The sequence below is a fragment of the Cydia splendana genome, chromosome 14, assembly GCF_910591565.1.
Source record: "Cydia splendana chromosome 14, ilCydSple1.2, whole genome shotgun sequence".
NCBI lineage: Eukaryota > Metazoa > Arthropoda > Insecta > Lepidoptera > Tortricidae > Cydia > Cydia splendana.
This window is the reverse complement of record NC_085973.1, coordinates 8,355,501-8,375,414: the sequence shown is the minus strand read 5'-3', so window position 1 is coordinate 8,375,414 and position 19,914 is coordinate 8,355,501. Positions and strand designations below refer to the sequence as shown.

At 37.3% G+C, this 19,914-nt stretch overlaps 1 protein-coding gene across 1 annotated transcript; it reads right to left on the bottom strand.

Moving 5' to 3' along the window:
* Positions 1-12,601: 12,601 nt before the first annotated feature.
* On the bottom strand, positions 12,602-14,458 carry LOC134796782 (protein FAM177A1-like). The gene is made up of 2 exons (XM_063769003.1): positions 14,246-14,458; positions 12,602-13,541 (listed from the first exon to the last, which is right to left on the bottom strand). Exons 1-2 carry the CDS (start codon positions 14,402-14,404, stop codon positions 13,263-13,265), a joined length of 438 nt encoding a protein of 145 aa, XP_063625073.1. The 5' UTR covers positions 14,405-14,458; the 3' UTR covers positions 12,602-13,262.
* Between the last annotated feature and the right edge of the window lie 5,456 nt (positions 14,459-19,914).

Below are 19,914 nucleotides of genomic sequence, written 5' to 3'. Positions count from 1 at the left end.
GGAATTGCCCGCTTGTGCGTCGAGTGGGGGGCACTGGAGGGCACTGGAGGGGCACGGGAACCTTCTACTTAAGGGTAGCTGTAGGTGAAGCCTGGTACATGCTATGTTGAGTGTTTAACAATCTTAGAGATGTGCGATATATGTAATAAATAATTTTAGTCACGCTTAGCAGGCTATCTCTTGATGGATACATCTAAAGGATATAGCGGGATAAATTGGATTAAAACGATTTTTTTTATCATCGAAGTATAGTTAGAGACGGAGTTTATTTTATATCTTGAAAAGTATCGCTCAACAAGCCCGACCTCTGCGGGTCTATGATGGTTGTGCTTCTAAAACGTCACCTAAGACGAAGCTGTATATAGATGAAACCTTGTATTTACATACATGCTATCTTAGGTGTTTAATAGGTAATCATAGTTACAGTCGTGCAATGTACCTATAGGATATTGCACCATTTTTATGTCGGTATATACTTAAGGATGACTCACGTTAGACCGGGCCGTGTCCGACCCGGAGCGTCCGGCGCATCGTTTTCTATGGAAAGCATCACGTGATCGCCTGTCATGTCATAGAAAAGTAAGCTCCGGAAGCTCCGGCCCGGACACGGCCCGGTCTAATATATAAGTAGTAACGCTTTCTCTCTCATCTCAGCTTTTTTATTTACTCCCAACCCTCCCAAGAATTCCTTAATTGTCATTGTCACCATCTAACACATTCCGCAGAAGGGGTAAGTGCGCCGAATGCCGACCACACGTAGCGTTGCCATGGTGACGGTTGCCAGAGCTCCGGAGGAGGACCCGGGACGCGTGGTTTCGCCCTATCCTCAGACAAAGGCTTAAGCTTGATATACGTGCGAGTTTATATATGTACATACTATACATATGTACGTATGTAGGTTATCAGTTGGAAAGTACCTCTGTAGGAGGGTATTAAAATACACGTATACTGAGAAACTGTTTTTGAGATAAATATTTTAATTAATTATTTACGTACAAACTCTCAGAAATTTTAATTAGAGTAGTAGGTATCTACTTTGAGTTTAAATCTCAACTGGTTTTTCATTGTACCTAGATAGGTATTCTAGGTAAGGTAAACGTACTGGTGCTCGACGCGGTCCCAGTACATGTCATTTTGAAACTTAAGTCATCGTCAATAGAGATGACAGCAAGGTGTCATCTATTGGGCATTAGCATGTCGAGCACTAGTACGTTTGCCTTAAGTACCTATTGTTATGTTTTGGGTGTAAAATATGGTACCTAGGTAGGTAAAAAAAGGAAATAGTATCTTGACATTCTTGACGTAAAAATACATATTTTTATGTCTCTCACATAAATATCAGTTTACATCCAATATTTTAAGTCTATTGACTATCAAAATACTACGCTTATTCAAACTTGTCGGCTCACCTTTTTTTTCCTAATGCGATTGCAAACACAAATTCAACTTTAACACCAAAATAACGACCCATCACGAACCACAGTAGCTACTATTGTGCTACAAAAAGTACAAAAAAAATATGCACAATGTAACCCTTTCGATATAAAAAGACCAATTTCATATGCAGCAGTGGTATCTCATTTCAATAATGTGTTATAAAAAAAGAGATAAAACTCTTACCCACGAATCTTTGGGGTCACGTTTTTTTAGGGTTGAATCCTTAATTTGCGACAAGGTGCATCGTAAACAGGGGTAGGGTTGCCAGATTTTTTCCCATCGATACGACAAAAGATGTTACCCGTGTTTGATATCGATTATTATTTAAATAACGATTCATTGACCTTTGATTTGTAAGGACTACTGTGGCAGCGGATGAAAGAAGTTTTTTGTAGTTCGATTTTTAATAATTTATTTTGTGGGATTTAGAAAGTGCAGGTACCTAGTAGATACTTATTTAGACTGCTTTACAAAGGTCAGGATCAATGAAAGTCGGTTGCTATAAGGTAAACGTACTGGTGCTCGACGCGGTCCCAGTACATGTCATCTTGAAACTTAAGGGTAACATTCCATTTCTAACCGCAGCTGCACTACTAGTACGAACGCGTCGGTGTTATTGTCAATTTCCATAGTAAAATGAATGGTAGTGGTGCTGTCGTTGGAAATGGACTGTCACCTTTAGTCATTGTCAATAGAGGTGACAGCAAGGTGTCATCTATTGGGCATTAGCATGTCGAGCACTAGTACGTTTACCTTAATAGCTTTTAGGAAATATAAATGCTGCCTACGCGGTTCGTGGGGTCAAATGTCCAGATATAAACGACTAACGAAATAGGTACCTAACTAAGAACTTAGTATTCTACCAAAAAGATAAGCATGCTCACGGTATAAGTAGCATTTTATTATTTGCAACCGTGCAAACGATTTCTTTTTTAGTAGGTATACCACTGCAAGGTCATGCAAGTAACGAAAATGAAGGCCAGGTTTCATAAACGTCTACAAGTACAAGAACTACATATGGGATCAGGTGGTATTAGGTCTAACGGTTTTATATTTTTCCTAATAAATCCATCCAGATCTGAATAATTAATACACCGCATACCTATACTAAAACGGGCAGTATCTAGCATAGGGGCATTTACCTTAATGTGTCCGATTTCATTCAAACAACAAAATTTTATAATAACTGCAATTTGTCCATGATTTAGTGACGACATTACAAAATTGGCAAAAATAAAAATTGCTAAAACATCCGACTAGAGTTGAACCAAACGAAGTCTGCAACGATTTTGATAGCACACCCGCAGTGCAAGTGTTATTTTGTACGTCAAACTTCTATGAAATTATGACGTATAACTGACACTTACACTGCGTGTGCTATCAAAATCGTTGCACACTTCTCTTGGTCTAACTCTAGTCAGTGCTCTATTTTAAATGATACCATCTACAAAGTACTCAATATAATGTATACTTGACATTTAAAATTCCTAGCACAGTCAAAACTACAATAAGCACGATAACATCATCAATTTCACACTTGGTACCTCGCATGGGTCGCCGATAGCATCGCTCTGCTTTCATTCTGATAGAGTTGTCTGTATGTGCTTTTGTCTGTCTGTCTGTTGACTTGTGGAGTGCTGATGGATGAGAATGATAACGTTGGAGAGCACTTAAATAGGACATCTGAAGTATTTTATATTATTTGTTTAACTGAAAACATGGTTTTATATTTTACTCGTTACAACATGAAAATAATAAAATTCACATCAAATATATACATAGTTACCTAATATCTACCTACAGTCAAGGAATTTGATTTATGTGCCAATTTGTTCCTTGTCACAGTAGGTAAAAAATAATCCCAACTATCCCTACTAATATTATAAAATTTATAAATGTAAAAGTAAATGTCTGTAGATTTTGATGAAATTTGGTACCTACATTGAGGCACGGGAAAGGACAAGGGATTATTTTATCAGTCATCATTCTATTATAATTATCTTCAACAATTTTCTATCGAGTCACTAGCCACAGTCACAGAATAAATAATAGTACTAGGTGCAGAAGACTCACTCTCTAACAAAACGCGTCTGTTACGATCAGGACAGATATGGCCGCTAGGTGGCGACAGCGCCACGCGCGGCTTATGGCTAGCCACCAAAATTGGTGTGGGACGGATGTAAGTACTTGTAGCAAAGCGACGAAATCGCGGAGTGAGCCACGCCTGCCACAGTAAACATTTAACCGTAGACAATTGGTTAGTGTGTTGTGAGTAGTCGACACTGTGCAAGCGATGGCGGGCAGTGGTCAGAGTTCATGTATTACTCACTAGATACTGTCACTAGTTTGGCACGTAAACTAGTGACATTACTAAACTTGTTTCTATACACCTACGTACACGATAGCATAAAGTTTAAAATAGAAAATCGAATCGAAAATTTCGAGAGTCAGCGCACCGAGCGTGCAACTTTACTTGAGCGCATTTTTACATGTTTAGCTCTTGTATCCTAAACTTTCGAGGTACAAAAGCAGCGATAGTAAAAAGCGCCAAATAGCATGATCAAAACGATTTAAATATTTAACGGAGAAATTACTAATGTAAGTACATAACCCATTAAGTAATAAGTTATACTTATTACTTTATGCTTTAACCTACCTACGAAGGTTTTTGAAGCTTCGAATTATGTGATTTATGTGAACTAGTATGTAAAGTAAAAGGCAACTATACCTGATTAAAGGTTGACTCACGTTAGACCGTCCGTGGGCGTGGCCGGACCGGAGCTTCCGGAGCTTCGTTTTTTATGGAAAGCGCCACGTGATCACCGATCAGCCGTCGTAGAAAATGACATGTCGGACGCCTCGGCCCGATCACAGCCCGGACTAGCGTGAGTCATCCTTAACTCCATAAAATTTAATTATGCATAGAAATAATAATAACAAGCTTGCAAAATACGCTCCGCCCTCACCGAAGCGAGCCTAAACACCCAACCAGTTTCAAAACGCGCCAAACCAGCCCCGCTATCTAATCGAAATTCGCAAACCGGTCCAAACACTTTAAAAAGGTCTAATACGAACACAATGACCGCCTCCCCCGGTCCACAAAGGGGGTACCAGCCGATTAATTCACTGGACAATGTCCAGGGTCGGGTCATATTTAGGTAGAGGGGTTAGGGGTCACAGGGTTGGGCAGGGGAGTGACGTGGCCACGAGTTTAGGAAACATGTCGGGTTGAGAAGAATTTATGGCTTTTGGGAAACGGTGGAGTTGTTTGCGCAGTTTTACGATTTTAGAATTGAGTTTTACTCATAGGTCATAAATTTACTGTGTAAAATGAAAAGGAGTAGATTCCTTAGTATATAAGTAAGTAGAACAGTCTGTTTTGAGTTAAAAACATGCGTGAGCTACGCTAAATAAAAATTGATATCTTCACAAGTTCCGTCAACTGCTGCAACTTTGCCTACCACTCCTACCAGGCAGAACATTGCCTGGCTAGAAAAAACAGTGATTCTCTATTAAATAGCTGTGTATGTTGTGCTCCTCTAACGGTCACCCTCCTCCCAGACTCCCATTATTAAGAATTAAATTTAGATTAGCGATTTGGTAATAGAGTTGTTGAAGCAGTTGACGGTTCTTTGCTAGTCAGTAGTAACACTATACCAATATTTTTTTTGCTTAGTACCTACCAAACTACTTTAAAAATATCTATATCGATAGCAAGATACAAACTGAAATACTTATTTATGTCACAAATATATCCTTTGAAACCGTCGCTCAATCAAACTTTGTTCCATGCTATACAGTTCAAATTTCAAAAACGCAGTTCTTGATATGAATTTGCGAAAGTATCTTCAGTTACTGCACATCAAGGGCGTATTATAAAAGAAAATGTTGTTACTTAAGCCTCTCTTTGCATTAAGCTTAGATCAGCAAAGGGTTGCGCTAAGCAGCTATTTTGCATACCCCATGACCATGCACCTTTCGAAGAATTTATTGTTTGAATGCACCGGAAGTGCAGATGCAACGATGTTTTCATTGTGATTTGTTAGTAGTAAAACTACCTACTATTATAAGTACAAACCCTGTACTGACAAAGCAAGATATGTATATATAGGTAGGATTAGGTAAGTTAGGTAGGTTTAGTAGCGACCTTAAAGTGCTGAAGAGAGAATTAAATTACTTGTACTTAAGTACTATTTTTAGTAGGTAACTTTAAAAAAACAGATAGGTAGGTATGTCTTTATACTTAAATAAAATCAATTAGCAACAAACATTCGTAAAAGTAAACTGTACAGATATATCTATTTAAAAAGGTATTTGGAGGCTGTCAGATACTTTTTACGCGATGATCTTTCCGTAACTATTGACGCTGACTGTACCTACTAAAGGATTTAAAAAACCGGGCAAGTGCGAGTCGGACTCGCGCACGAAGGGTTCCGTACCATAATGCAAAAAAAAAGAAAAAAAAAAGCAAACAAAAAACGGTCACCCATCCAAGTACTGACCACTCCCGACGTTGCTTAACTTTGGTCAAAAATCACGTTTGTTGTATGGGAGCCCCATTTAAATCTTTATTTTATTCTGTTTTTAGTATTTGTTGTTATAGCGGCAACAGAAATACATCATCTGTGAAAATTTCAACTGTCTATGTCTATCACGGTTCGTGAGATACAGCCTGGTGACAGACGGACGGACGGACGGACGGACGGACGGACGGACAGTGAAGTCTTAGTAATAGGGTCCCGTTTTACCCTTTGGGTACGGAACCCTAAAAATAATAATTCATGCATGTGTGTGATCTGCAGATAGGTATTATTTCTTACCTTAATAAACATAGGTTTTCGTTACGATACTTTAAAACTTAACTAGTACTTTCTAAAAAAATTACATATATATAAATTTCCCTGTATGTAAGTACATAAAGTTGCAAATAAAACCATGATGTTTATAAAATACTCTACGCAACAAAAGCTGTCAGTCAAATGCACCAAATCGAACGGATCAGCGAAAGGTGTGCGTCGTTTATGCAAATTTTCGTTTCTTCCTAATCGTCTACTCCCCGAAGCATTATGAACTTTAGGTTGCAATGATAAAGTTGAAATTGCGTTTTCGCAACCGGAATAAAAATAATATTTTGCATGTGCCACGCTGTCATCCAAAAATATATTTTAAATCGTACTCTATAACGTCGATTTTAGTTTAGCTGTTCGTGTTACTTAGATCGTTAAATATTTGTGATTCTGTCTAATTTGCATCGTGCTTTGTCAAGGGAGGTTTTATTTTTTAAATGGCCACAAAAGATTTTTTTAATAAACAACATTGCGAATGCATGCAAAGTTGAAAAGTAGAACATCTGCTCTATGCGCTTTCGAATTATTAGCATAAATAGACGCGCAAAAAGTAACAGTTTATCTAGGAGTATCAGATTAAACTACTTGTTTACCAACTATGTAATGGTAAAAGTTTATTTGAAATGGCTACCAAGTACTCTACTTTCTTTTTTAGGCAGTGATTTTTAGACTCGAATCCATTATAGGACATATACTTATTACACCTACTCTTTGCTCGAATCCTAGCTCTAGACAGTATATTACATATTGATTTTTTTACAAAAAAAATTAAGGCATGTAGTTTTCATAATAGGTCTACAAGTCTTCTATGTAAAACCGATGTTTTTAACTCTTATTTGGGTAGCTTAAAATTCTTGATGGAGTTCTAGAGTCTTACACTAGGTAGAAGAATACCTACCTATAAAGTAACGAATATTTTATAAATAAGAAATATAGATATAACTTAGAAATACTACCTATTAAACTTACGTAGGTTCCTATCCTACAAGAGTTAATTTAGCTCTAGCTAAAAAAAATCTCAAATAACACTTAATCTTGATTCCGACTGTTCAAATGTTACAATACAATTTCTGTAGGATCTACTTAATTGGACGTACCTATTTTAGGAAAAAGGAGCCAATCCAAAAAATCTGTCAATAAAATTTGAATATTTTGTCATAAGGTAAACTTACACCGTCTACGCCCACTTTACGCTAAATTCTCTTCTGGTATAAATTAATTTAATCATTTTATGGTGGCTACACTGGCTACATCACATTTACCTACCCGAATAAATTAGACAGATCCGACATAGTGCTAAAATCAAAACATTTACGTATCGTCTCAACATGATGAGGCGATCAAATCTTATAATTTTCATTCAGATTTCATATTGGCTTCGGCACTTTTATTTTATAAGTCGAATCAGACTTTTCGGGTCATAAACATTTGAATTAAAAATTAGCCGTGAGTCGGCAAAAAGCTAGCACCGTAGCACCTGGGTCTAAATTAAATAGAATTCGCAATAAAACTACATTTACACCGGACGGTGAACTTTCAACAATAGTTGCCACACGAAATAATTATGTTTAGCAAATCCACGCGAATATCATAAAAGAACCAAAACTGGAAACCAGTATTACTGGTTGATTAAAAAAAACTGGTTTGAACGCGTGTCTATGGAATTTGCAATTTTTAATGGATGGGTTGGATTTTTACACTGTCTTGGGTAAAATGGCGTATTTTGGTGTTGGTAGTGCGGCGTTTAAGACTTTTTGTACGATCATTTTATGGGCTGGTCACACCAGTATTGTGCCAGCTACATTGTCCGGAATGACCTATGCAGTTAACGAATTATTGAATTACGGAATAATTTGTGTCGTTTGGTAGGTAGGTTGAACATAATTTAAGTAAGTACCTATGTAACTACTTAATAGGTAATAGAGGCTCACAGACAGTTCGAGCTCGGCCACCCACTGAAACTTATATTTATATATAGTAGGTATTACAATACATGCATAGTCTAATAAAACATGGTCTTCCATTCCCAGAGTGACACGGGGCTACGTCACAACAACATGGCCGCTATATATAGCGCTATCGCATATTATCATATAGCGCTGTCGCATGATGACGTAAGCCCGTGTCAGTTAGGTGACCTAGAAAAGACGGGAATGGAGTACCAGGCGGAGTATATTATTATACCATGAATACATGTTTTTTTTGCAGGAAAGCCTAGTAGCTAACCTAATCGGAATTGGCTAGGTAGGTATACCTAGCCGTAGGTGCCTGTATATAATATTGGTACCCGTAGGTATCTACTAGGTAAGGTACCTACTGACGCCAGTTTTAAAAGCAAATGATTCAGGCATTTTTTCGTAAAATTATAATAAAAGCTGTGGAGTAGAGTCCGTCTAAGCTAACTCTGCACCGACTTATTTTCACAGAAATTTGACATTATATGATGACATTACCACACTTTGTCAGTGCAAATGCCACGCACAGTTAGCTTGGTCCTGTTGTGTACTGTGTGTGTGCTGTGTAGTTCAAAACACGAAATGACTTGTTGAGGCGGATTGCTCTGAAGTTGGTTGTCACAGCGCCATCTGTTTTACAGTGACGGAACTAGCGCGAAAAACTGGTTAATCGACTGGACTTCAAAGTCGCATACGCCTTCAAATTTAAAAGTTATAACGTGTTGACGGACTTGCCTTGTAGACGGACTTGCCCACAGTGACCTTACCTACTTATTTATGCCTTGACGTCAAATTACCTATTAAATATCTATAGTAGTTAGATAGGTAACCAAATTTACTTTTTTTTAACCCTTAAACAGGTAGTGTATCTATAGCTACCACATAGCAAATTATATTTTTTTGACGAGCAGAGAGAAGACAACGATCACAAAATGTCATTACCGTAAAGTCTATAAAGTGGGCGATTTCCGAACGCAAAAAAATGGGAGGTGTCATAACAAATTTCTTTGACATTTTAGTTGTCAAGTTCAAATCGACAATAAATGGCCGTTTTTGTACGTTCCTCTCGATATAAATGTGTGTTATGCCGATAAAAAATACAGAAAGTGCTTTGTGTTGTATTTTTTTGGTTGAATATTAGATAATGTATATGTAGTAAATCATAAATTATCAGTTTTTGTTTTTTAGTAAAATATTTGCTCTCAAAGTTTGTGATCCATATTGAACCTCTACTCGTTTGGGGCACGTACAAGTGGTATATACGTGACCACTGCCCTGCAGGGAGTTTACATGACATTTAAAGGTAAGATTATTACTATTAATGAACCCTTCTAGTACAATATTCACTATTTTAAACAGATAATTTATTTTTAGTAACTATTACTTTTAGACCTTATTTTGCTGTTTACTAAAGTTAACACGGAAAATGGCAGTATTTTCTTATTTACGTTGTGATATTATTATTTCATCGATTAATATACAGGGTGATTCAGGAGATGTGAGCAGGACTAACACTGCGCATATCGTTAATTATAAGCAACTGTTTCGTATCAGTATTTGTGAGGTTAACGTTAATTTACTAGTCGTGTTGAAAAAAAAGTTATTAATTTTTTTACGACATGCATGGTCACCCTGAAATTAGAATACTAAACTACCGATATTCTGTGTCAAATTGAATGTCATTACTGTCATCACGGTCTGGTTACTTTTGAAAACTCGTATCTCACTCAAGTTTGACAGTTTATTTTCTTCGTAATAAAAATGCCATTACGGTTAAAGAGGTTTTGTGTTTAATAATTAGATCCTGTAGGGTGACCATGATTGTTGAGAATTAAATTTGCCCTCACCAAAAAGTTAAAAAATAGAAAAAAGTGTTGTTGTTTCTCCTAAATACGACGGTGATCGATCAATTATCAGTTACCGAGTGTGCAGGATTAGTCCTGCTCACGGCTCATGAATCATCCTGTATAGAAGCGACGACTAACCCTTAAAACTACTCTGTATGGCTAGCAGTGCAGTGGCTGTATATGTACCACATGCCACCGTCCGTAACGGGCAATGGGCATATAAAAACCACAGGGTTTTTTTATTGAAATAATGATACAAAAAAAAAAAAAACAAGAAATTAGAACGTTATTATCTACCGGAATCACTAACCAAAAGTAAAAAAAAAGCATAGCCACAACCGAATACAGAACCTCCTCCTTCTATGAAATGGAAGTCGGTTAAAAATGCGTCAGGCCTGTTTAAGGGTTAAGTACAAAAGAGGTGTCTTAAGAAAGCTCTAGTGTTGCTACCTACCTAAGTAGGTATAGGTAGCAGATAAATAAAAGGGGGCAGAGACGCACATAAATCACGGCTGCCGGCTCGCTGAGCAATGTCCATAGACTACGTAGACTGGACCGTGATTTATCGACTGTTTATTGACTTTTTGGGCTTGGGCCCCTGACGCCCTTTCTACTGATAAACATTTTATAAAGCAACGGATATAAAGTAGCTCGAGCCTATTAAACACTACTTAGGTAAGGGTAAGACAGACAATTCCATGAGGATAGTGGGATGCTTTGTTTCGGTTTTGGAACTAATTTATGACAAACGTATAGGTACCTAATAGACAGCAAAGTAGGTAATTATTTACTGTCAAATTATCAATATACCATATTGCGAATTACTACCTAAATTATCTAGGTAGAGTACCTAGGTAGTGGCCCAAAATATAAAACAGCTTTTTCATTTCTAAAGTACTACTATTATATTTATTACTTAGGTATCTTTTTAAGTAGGTAATAATAGTATTTTTAAATAGTAGGTATCTCTTATGTTTTTAAATTTTAATATTAAAAAGCAATGAACTTTACCTACCTAAAGTAATCAAAGGAAAATAAAATATTTATACCAATAACTAATATTATAATACCTATATAGGGTCATTTGCGCTAGTTCTCGTCCGGCTGTGGTTTTCGTCCGGTTGTAGTTTTCGTCCAATTGACGAAATTTGAATATAAACCTTCATTGCTGCACAAATTTGGACTTATTGCAATCTTTAATATCTAAACAATTTATCTATCTACATAAAAATTATATTTCGCAAGTAGCAAATTATAAATGAAATGTATTACCTATTTGCTAATCCGTCAAGTAGACGGAAACTGACACCGGACGGTAAACTAACGCAATTACCCTATTTCTTGACCGCTCAAAACGACAACTTCAAAAGTCAAATTCGCAAATGGAACCCGCTCTCAATTTGGCGCCAAAATCAGGCATCAGTTGAGACCGCGCGCCGCCTCATACAAGGGCCCCGCCCCACACACGCCGGCCAATCGCACGCCTTAAACACCCTCGCGCAACACGCATATTGATCTGCGGACACCGCTCGAACCGTTTACATTTCGACATATCACATGCTAAACACTGACAAACAATAACATATGGCATTTTACCGTTGTAAAATCAACCTTATCACTAGTGTAGTAAGACTGAAGTTACAATGAGAACATTGGCGTCGCTTACGACTATTAAAGCTTCGATGGGGGTGTAATTTATAACATAAGGTTTAATTAGAGCAAATTCAACCTTATAAGAATTGAAAGAGAGTTTAGCTTACAGTGTTAAGTTTAGCTGAACGTGAGCCTTTATTCAAACGAAAGGCTAAATTGTATGCATGTGTAGTTGTGACCTCACGGCCCGAAAGTACCGAACAATCTGGAGCTGACGTCTGACCACGATTAAAATATGTATTATTTGAACCAACTCTCGGAATATTAAATACCTATCTCTTACAAAAAAAACACGTATGTTTGATGTTAGTAATTTCGTATGCTATGAGCGCATGCAACGTTTTTAATTTATTTACCAATGCTATTTTGTTAAATATTTTACTAAAACCAAAAGAAAAACATAGTCTACAATAAAATACATCTAAATAAGTACAATTCACAACTTCACGAGTTTTTTTGCCGACAGGTTAAGGACGTTATGAATGAGTATTAGCGCCATCTAACGAAAATTGATTGTAACGTTTAGTTGTCGACCTAGTATGAGATAGATTTAGGCATCGACAGCTATTGCCCGTTAGATGGCGTTATAGTTAGAAATATTGTTTCTTATTAGTTTTTTTTTATTAATTGGACCTTACTGCATTTGTTAGGGTCGTATTCCACCTATCCAATTTGTCCAATGTGTATTGCGTCTCACATTTTGCTTTAATGAGAAAGTGAGACGCACTGATATTGGACAAAGAAATTGGACTGGTGAGTTGGTGACCACCCTTAGTTATTAATGCGGTATTGCACTATCCCCGACGAATGAACTCATTAAGCCACTTGGATAATCTAGATATCGATCTAAATGAAAGACAAATTATATTACAACTTTATTACAAACAATAAAAAAATACACCATATTTCGATATATTTTTAGTGCAAACTAAATCATTGCAGATTTTAAAATCCTTATTTTTGTGAAGTTGTGCACAAAATGCTGTTATTAATTTACAAGCTAATACTATTGATATAATATTGCAAATTTTACAGGCAATCAATAATGTATATCAAGTTATAATAAATAATACTACTAGACTAGTAAATTATATTAAAGCTCTTAAATTATGAAACTTAAAGAACACAATAAATCAGAAGAAAAATAAAAATATTTATCACCTCTGCTTCAAAATGCCACATGGTTTCAATGAAACATGTTTTTAATTTTATTTGTGAGATTAATCCTTACACTAAATAAAATCTTTACCACAATTATAAAATGGTTAATATAGATATATTGACAGTAATTAATCTTTATGAAATAACCTTACTAATTCATTAACTAAATAAAATCTTTATGACATTTATGTATTGTGCAATAAATAATCTGATATAAAAAACACCCTTGAAAACAACACATAAACTTTATCACTACATTGCACCCTATTTAATAAGATAATTGTGTTTCATAATGCATTTCTTAATTTTCATGAGATGGATGTAACACCCAAACTTTACAATTAAATGTACATTTTTCTGTTCTATACTTCCGCTGGTTTCTCAACTTCCTTTATAGGTTCCGTCAATACCAATGGAACATCCCCACCGCCATTCTTCGGCACCCAACCAACAGAATCCTCTTCCATCTTCCTCTGCTCTTCGACTACCCTCTCGTGTTCATCTATCTCTATCTGGTACTTAGGTGTGGTGATACCGAAGAAGTTGGCCAATGACTCACCAGCGTAATCTACAGCATTGAGGACTTTGGTGCCGGATTTCCAGGCATAGTGAGAGAACCATGGACCCCAGTCCAGGGATTTCTGAAATTTAAGTGGAATATACAATTATTTAGGAAGTTATAAAAAATTAAAATTAGTATTTTGACTAACAATATTAATTTTTTTTCCTATGTAGTACATTGTATCAAATACTGGTATGGTTAGTAACTGGAGACATCATGCATGGCTGTCATTTTCTGTACGAAACAGTCTGCCGATTTTAGTGGGGGAGGGGACGTCAAATGTATTGCTATTTCTACATGATTTGTACGTAACATACAAATAGCCATGTCAGTCCATAAAAAGATTGCACAATTGTGCAAGTTTTTCGGCGACTCCAGTTATTAAATGCTCTAAGATCAAATACTATTACATTGAATAGGTCGCAATTTGTGAGCCTATAAGGCGCTATTAAAGCTACAACATCCAAGTATTTCTCCAATATTAAAATTAAACATTTGTAGTGCTTTACACCACTAGCGACCAGCTGGTTGAACCATCCTTATAAAAATCAGTCAATAATGCTCAACTAATGCGCAATTCAACACTAGAAACCTAATAAAGCGACAAATATTAGTCATCGCTAAATCAAACATTCAAAGGCCTTGACCGCATCGAAACTTGTATCCAATATTCAATAAGTACTTACAAAGACCTTGACTGGAGCTGATCTCACCAAAGAAAATATCCAATGCATCCTTGAATTTCTAGTTTATTTTGAAGTTAAATAGAGAAAAACTACTTACCGGATCAACGGTTTCTTCATGCTTGGGTGCAGCATCTAATTCGCTAACATTTTGTTGTTCTATAACTTCTTCTACGCCGTCACTGAAATGCAGCAATTTCACTCGCCTGTTGATACAAATATCAGCTTGATCAGTTGGTACTTCGTGTTTACTTTCCATGTTTAGTAAATAATATTAGAATTCTTTGAAATTCGTAACTTCTACTACTTCAAGTGAATTAAAGCACAGGACAGGACTAATAAATCACTCTGTTTATAGTGTTTATTTTCGTTTCGAACATGTTTCAAAGTTTTTTTTTACATGACTTCATAACCTAATCAGGCTTTTATTTAAAATGCCGTAATCATGGTTCAGCGACCTAGCTTCCGGTAATTTTAACTGTAGCTCAAACAGTTTTCCTTTCCACGTAATAGCCATAACACACTACCGCACTGTACCACGGTTGCGGTGCGTCGCGGTAGTGTGTTTGGCCTTTTATCAAAACGAGATAGAGTCGGACCAAGAAAAGTCTGCAGCGGATTTGATAGCCCACGCAGTGTAAGTGTTATTTATACGTCATAATTTCATAGAAGTTTGACGTTTAAAATAACACGTGCACTGCGTGGGCTATCAAATCCGCTGCAGACTTTTCTTGGTCTGACTCTAGTGAACGAGATGCATTGCACTAGTTTGGTTTGGACTATACTTTCCATTGGGAACACCCAAATATTCCGAAATATGTTTTTCCGACTTTCATAACCTCGATTTTCATAATCCCGATTTTTTACATGTCCGAAATATCGAAATTACGACTTTGAAAACCACGAAAGAAGAAAATCACGACTGTGTTATTTCCGAATACTCCGGATTAAAATCCGATTTACATATGGACGAAAGCTTAAAGTTCCGAATTAGAAAAAATCCGAAAATATTTTTTCCGAATTTGTCTATTCCGAAAAATCATTGACCGATCGGAAATAAAGTAATTCGGTATTCAGAAATTCAATCTTTTGTAAACTCGGTATAATGAAATTCGTGATTTTCAAAATAAGACTTAAACGCACTTTTTTAAGTCTAACTAACCAAAATCCGAATCGGAGCACCCCACTATCCACGTGGTCTTGTCTGTCCTACCCACAGAACACCGCCTCTAGAAACCTAATATTGGCCATTTTGCTCCCGACGCAAATCACCAAACTGTGAGGTGCGGGAGGGGTGCTCACGGCGTTGCGATTGGTCGTTCCAAACATGGCGCGCTGACACGTGTAAGCGTAGGGATGGGACATGTTCATTACAGGTAGTGGGTACTACTACCAGTGATACCGAAATTTATTGTGGTAAAATTGTTACCAATTTAGTATACTTAGAGTAAACTTACTTAATAATTATATTGATTAATTTAATATTTCATTAAGTAATTTAACAATGTACCTGAAATTTTTACTTAACATATTAGGGCATTTCTGTTTAAAGTACCCAGAACTTGAATTTTAAAGTTTAGAATTTTTATATTATTTCCACTCAGAATCGCAATCTCTTTCGATACGAGAAAAAAGTGTCGCCAAAATCTCATACAATTATTTTCTTTTGTCCGTTTTATTAAGACAAGACAAATTATTTATTTGTAAACATAGATAACAGTGTTGGATAGGTACAAAAAGTATTTGAGAACGCTATGTTTCGCCGACAGGCATACAAATTAGAAATTAGGTATACACATACCAATTAAGGTCATAGAAGGTTGTATTGAAAACATATTCAAATGGACCAATAACATATGCCTATTACAAATCAACTCCGAGTTCTCTCGCACTTCTTTGAAGTTCATCATCAGGTCCATCTCGTGACATGAGATCCAACTGCTCACCTAGAGGATTCTAAAAAACCCATACAACATATATGTCTATCACAAACCAACACCGAGTTCTCTCGCACTTCTTTGAAGGTCATCATCAGGTCCATCTCGTGACATGAGACCTAACTACTCACCCAGAGGATTCTAAAAAACCCATACAACAAATGTCTATCACAAACCAACACCGAGCTCCCTTGCACTTCTTTTAAGTTCATCATCAGGTCCATCTCGTGATATGAGACCTAACTGCTCACCTAGAGGATTCTAAAAAACCCATACAACATATGTCTATCACAAACCAACACCGAGTTCCCTCGCACTTCTTTGAAGTTCATCATCAGGTCCATCTCGTGACATGAGAGCACATACGCCCTTCTCGTAGAAAAAGTACAAAAAACATTCCTTAGGTTCTTATATAAAAAGTTGTACACTTATTATCCATTTTTATATCCGACCAAGTGCTTATTAGGATCCCTAGGTTTTAACTCCTTAGCAGTAAGGCGGAATAACAATCTCCTAGTGACAGCATGCAGAATTTTACGTGGCGATACAGACTGTCCTGAGCTGATAGGAAGAGTTGTTAGACTCGCTGTTCCATTTGTGCCCAAAAATCTCCTTAGACCGCGAATTCACAACCTTTTGGCAGTACCAACTACACGCACTGTAGCTCATAAAAACTCACCAGCTGTGCGGGCTCTAAGGCTGTTGAACTCGCTTCTGTCATGGGCACCAGAATGTGATATGTTTGCAAGTCGATGGATGGTTGTGTGTCAGATGTGTCTGCGGTACTGTGAGATGATGGACGAAAGTTGATTGTGATATTTGTGATCTGATTTTCCTAAATTGTGTAAATACATTATGTATTCTGTAATCTGATGTGTACAGTGATTTGGTCTCGACTGTAATGCTGTATATTATGTTTTCAAATAAATAAATAAATAAATCAATGAGACCTAACTGCTCACCTAGAGGATTCTAAAAAACCCATACAACATATGTCTATCACAAACCAACACCGAGTTCCCTCGCACTTCTTTGGAGTTCATCATCAGGTCCATCTCGTGACATGAGACCTAACTGCTCACCTAGAGGATTCTAAAAAACCCATACAACATATGTCTATCACAAACCAACACCGAGTTCCCTCGCACTTCTTTGGAGTTCATCATCAGGTCCATCTCGTGATATGAGACCTAACTGCTCACCTGCTGGTAATATATTAACGTCACTCAATAGCACGCAGGAAAATTTAGCTAGTAAGACTTCGGTCCAGGTATCTTCTGCTCAATCTATATTCCTGTATCCTACCGACGTAGCTGAAGTAAAATCCCTCATCAACGGTTTAAAAACAGACAGTGCACCGGGCATTGATGGGGTAACAAACCGCTTACTTAAGGTTCTCAAGAGTATAATAGCGGTACCTCTCACTCATATTTTTAATCTCAGCCTATCTGAAGGAGTTTTTCCTGAAGAGTGGAAGGTATCTGCTGTTGTTCCTATCCACAAATCAGGTGCTAAATCTAATCCTAGCAACTACAGACCGATCTCTTTGCTGGGAGCCTTTTCTAAAATCTTAGAGAAAGTGGTGAACAGGCGCTTAGTAAGTTACTTAGAAAAAAATAACATCCTTTCTGAACACCAATATGGATTCCGAGCAAAGAGGTCGACTGCTGACGCTGTAGAGCTCATGACCAAGCTCATCTCAGGATACTTAGATAACGGTAAGGCCTGCTTGGGAGTATTCTTGGACCTCGCGAAGGCGTTTGACACGGTTTCGGTCCCTATACTTTTAAAAAAGCTGGAGCTATGTGGGGTAAGGGGAAACGCCCTAAGCTGGTTTCAGAGTTATTTGACCTGTCGGACCCAGAGACTAAAGATAGGCAAAGATGTGAGCGGCGCGGTAGAGTTAGATTTTGGTGTCCCGCAAGGCAGTATTTTGGGCCCCACACTCTTCATTTTATACGTGAATGACATAGCTAATGCAAACATTGAACAGGCAGACGTCATATGTTACGCCTTCGAGCAACACCGGCTTCCGACACATCGGAAGGGAGGGGCCCAAGCGATATCTCACCGTACAAATCTTTCTGCCATTTTTCGCGGGGGGAAAGGTGCACACAGTCGCACTTCTCACACACTTACATACAAAATCCAATCTGTAATGACGACACAAATACATAGAAAATGACACACGTCAAAGACAAATCTTGCAAACCTCGATCTCTTTTTGTGTACGGACGGGTGACAAGTGTCACCACACGCACACTAACACATTTTCGTTGAAGTATGTTATTGTATTCTGAGAGATGAGAAGTCGGATTTGTCGCTCGACCGATCCGCAATTTGTACTGAGCGAGCAAAATCGATAAATCCAACAATTACATGAGACTAAAATATAATAATTGTGTTTGAATGTAATTAAACGTATGATATGTTAAAAAAATATTACATGTGAAATGTAACACTTTCTTTTTGTAAATTTGATGTCCCCGACCTCTTTTTATAACAATAAACCGAGCAAACAGGCATTTTTGTGCAGCAGTGTTCACGCGCGCGTCTGGACTCGGTCTAGTGAAAAATCCAAGTGCAACTAGTTTTATTACCCGCGCTAGATTAGATTGACGCGCTAATCTTGTACCTCGGCAGAGGGGAAATAGTGCGAATGCCGCCTCCCTTCCGTGTTGCTCGAAGTGTTACGCAGATGACACTGCCATTCTATTTCATGAAGACACGTGGAGTAAAGTTGTCAAATCCGCCGAGAAAGGAATGGCAGTGGTGGCCAAAAGGCTTCAACACAACCTACTTACTTTAAATGTTGACAAGTCTAAGTTTGTATGCTTTCATAAATCTAAAGCTTCCGCGCCTGCTAGCTTGCCGGATATCGTGATACATAGATGCAGCCCATTCGGGTCGCAAATTCCAAACTGTAGTTGTGAGCATATCAGTCGGGCCAAAACGGTAAAATATCTTGGCGTTACATTTGACGAAAAGCTTGACTTTCAACAACACATACTACTCACTGCCAATCGTATACGTAAATTAATATATATATTTAAGAACCTGCGCAATTCCGCTGATAAAAAGCTTCTTAGCACTGTTTATGTTAGTATCTGCCAACCGATTTTGTCTTATTGCATAACTGCTTGGGGTGGGGCTGCTAAAACAGCTATGATTATGTTAGAAAGAGCTCAACGTGCGGTACTAAAAGTTATTCTTAAGAAGTCAGTCTTGTACCCAACCAAGCAAGTGTATGGGGATATGGATGTACTAAACGTTCGTAGTTTGTTTATTATGCGGGTAGTGCTGAACGAACACGCTCGAGTTCTTGGGTCATCAGATCTCTCAGCTATAATGCAAAAACGAAAGTATAAAATTCCCATCCCAACAGTTAAAACAGCATTCGCTAAGAGATTTATAGTATTTCTCCAACCTTACATCTACAACAAAGTTAGTGCAACAGTTAGTTTTAAAGATTGCTCAATCGCAGAACTAAAACGCAAACTCAAAAAATGGCTCAATACGCTATCTTACGAGGAAATAGAAGAAATACCGAGGATAAACACATGGACTAGTTTATTTACTTATACACAAACATAACATACATACAAACAAACTCCCCCTTCACTTGCACACTCACGTATACATACACACCTGCATTTCGCTACAAATTACTAAGCTCAAACTGTAAATATAATATTTAACCTCGCAGCATGATAGGATAAATTGATTTATGTGTAAATTATTTAAATAAGCTTAGTTTTATAGTAATTATGACCTACAATAATCTATGTCTGATTGTGTTAACTATCGCGCTACTTGTCGTTTGAATACTCGT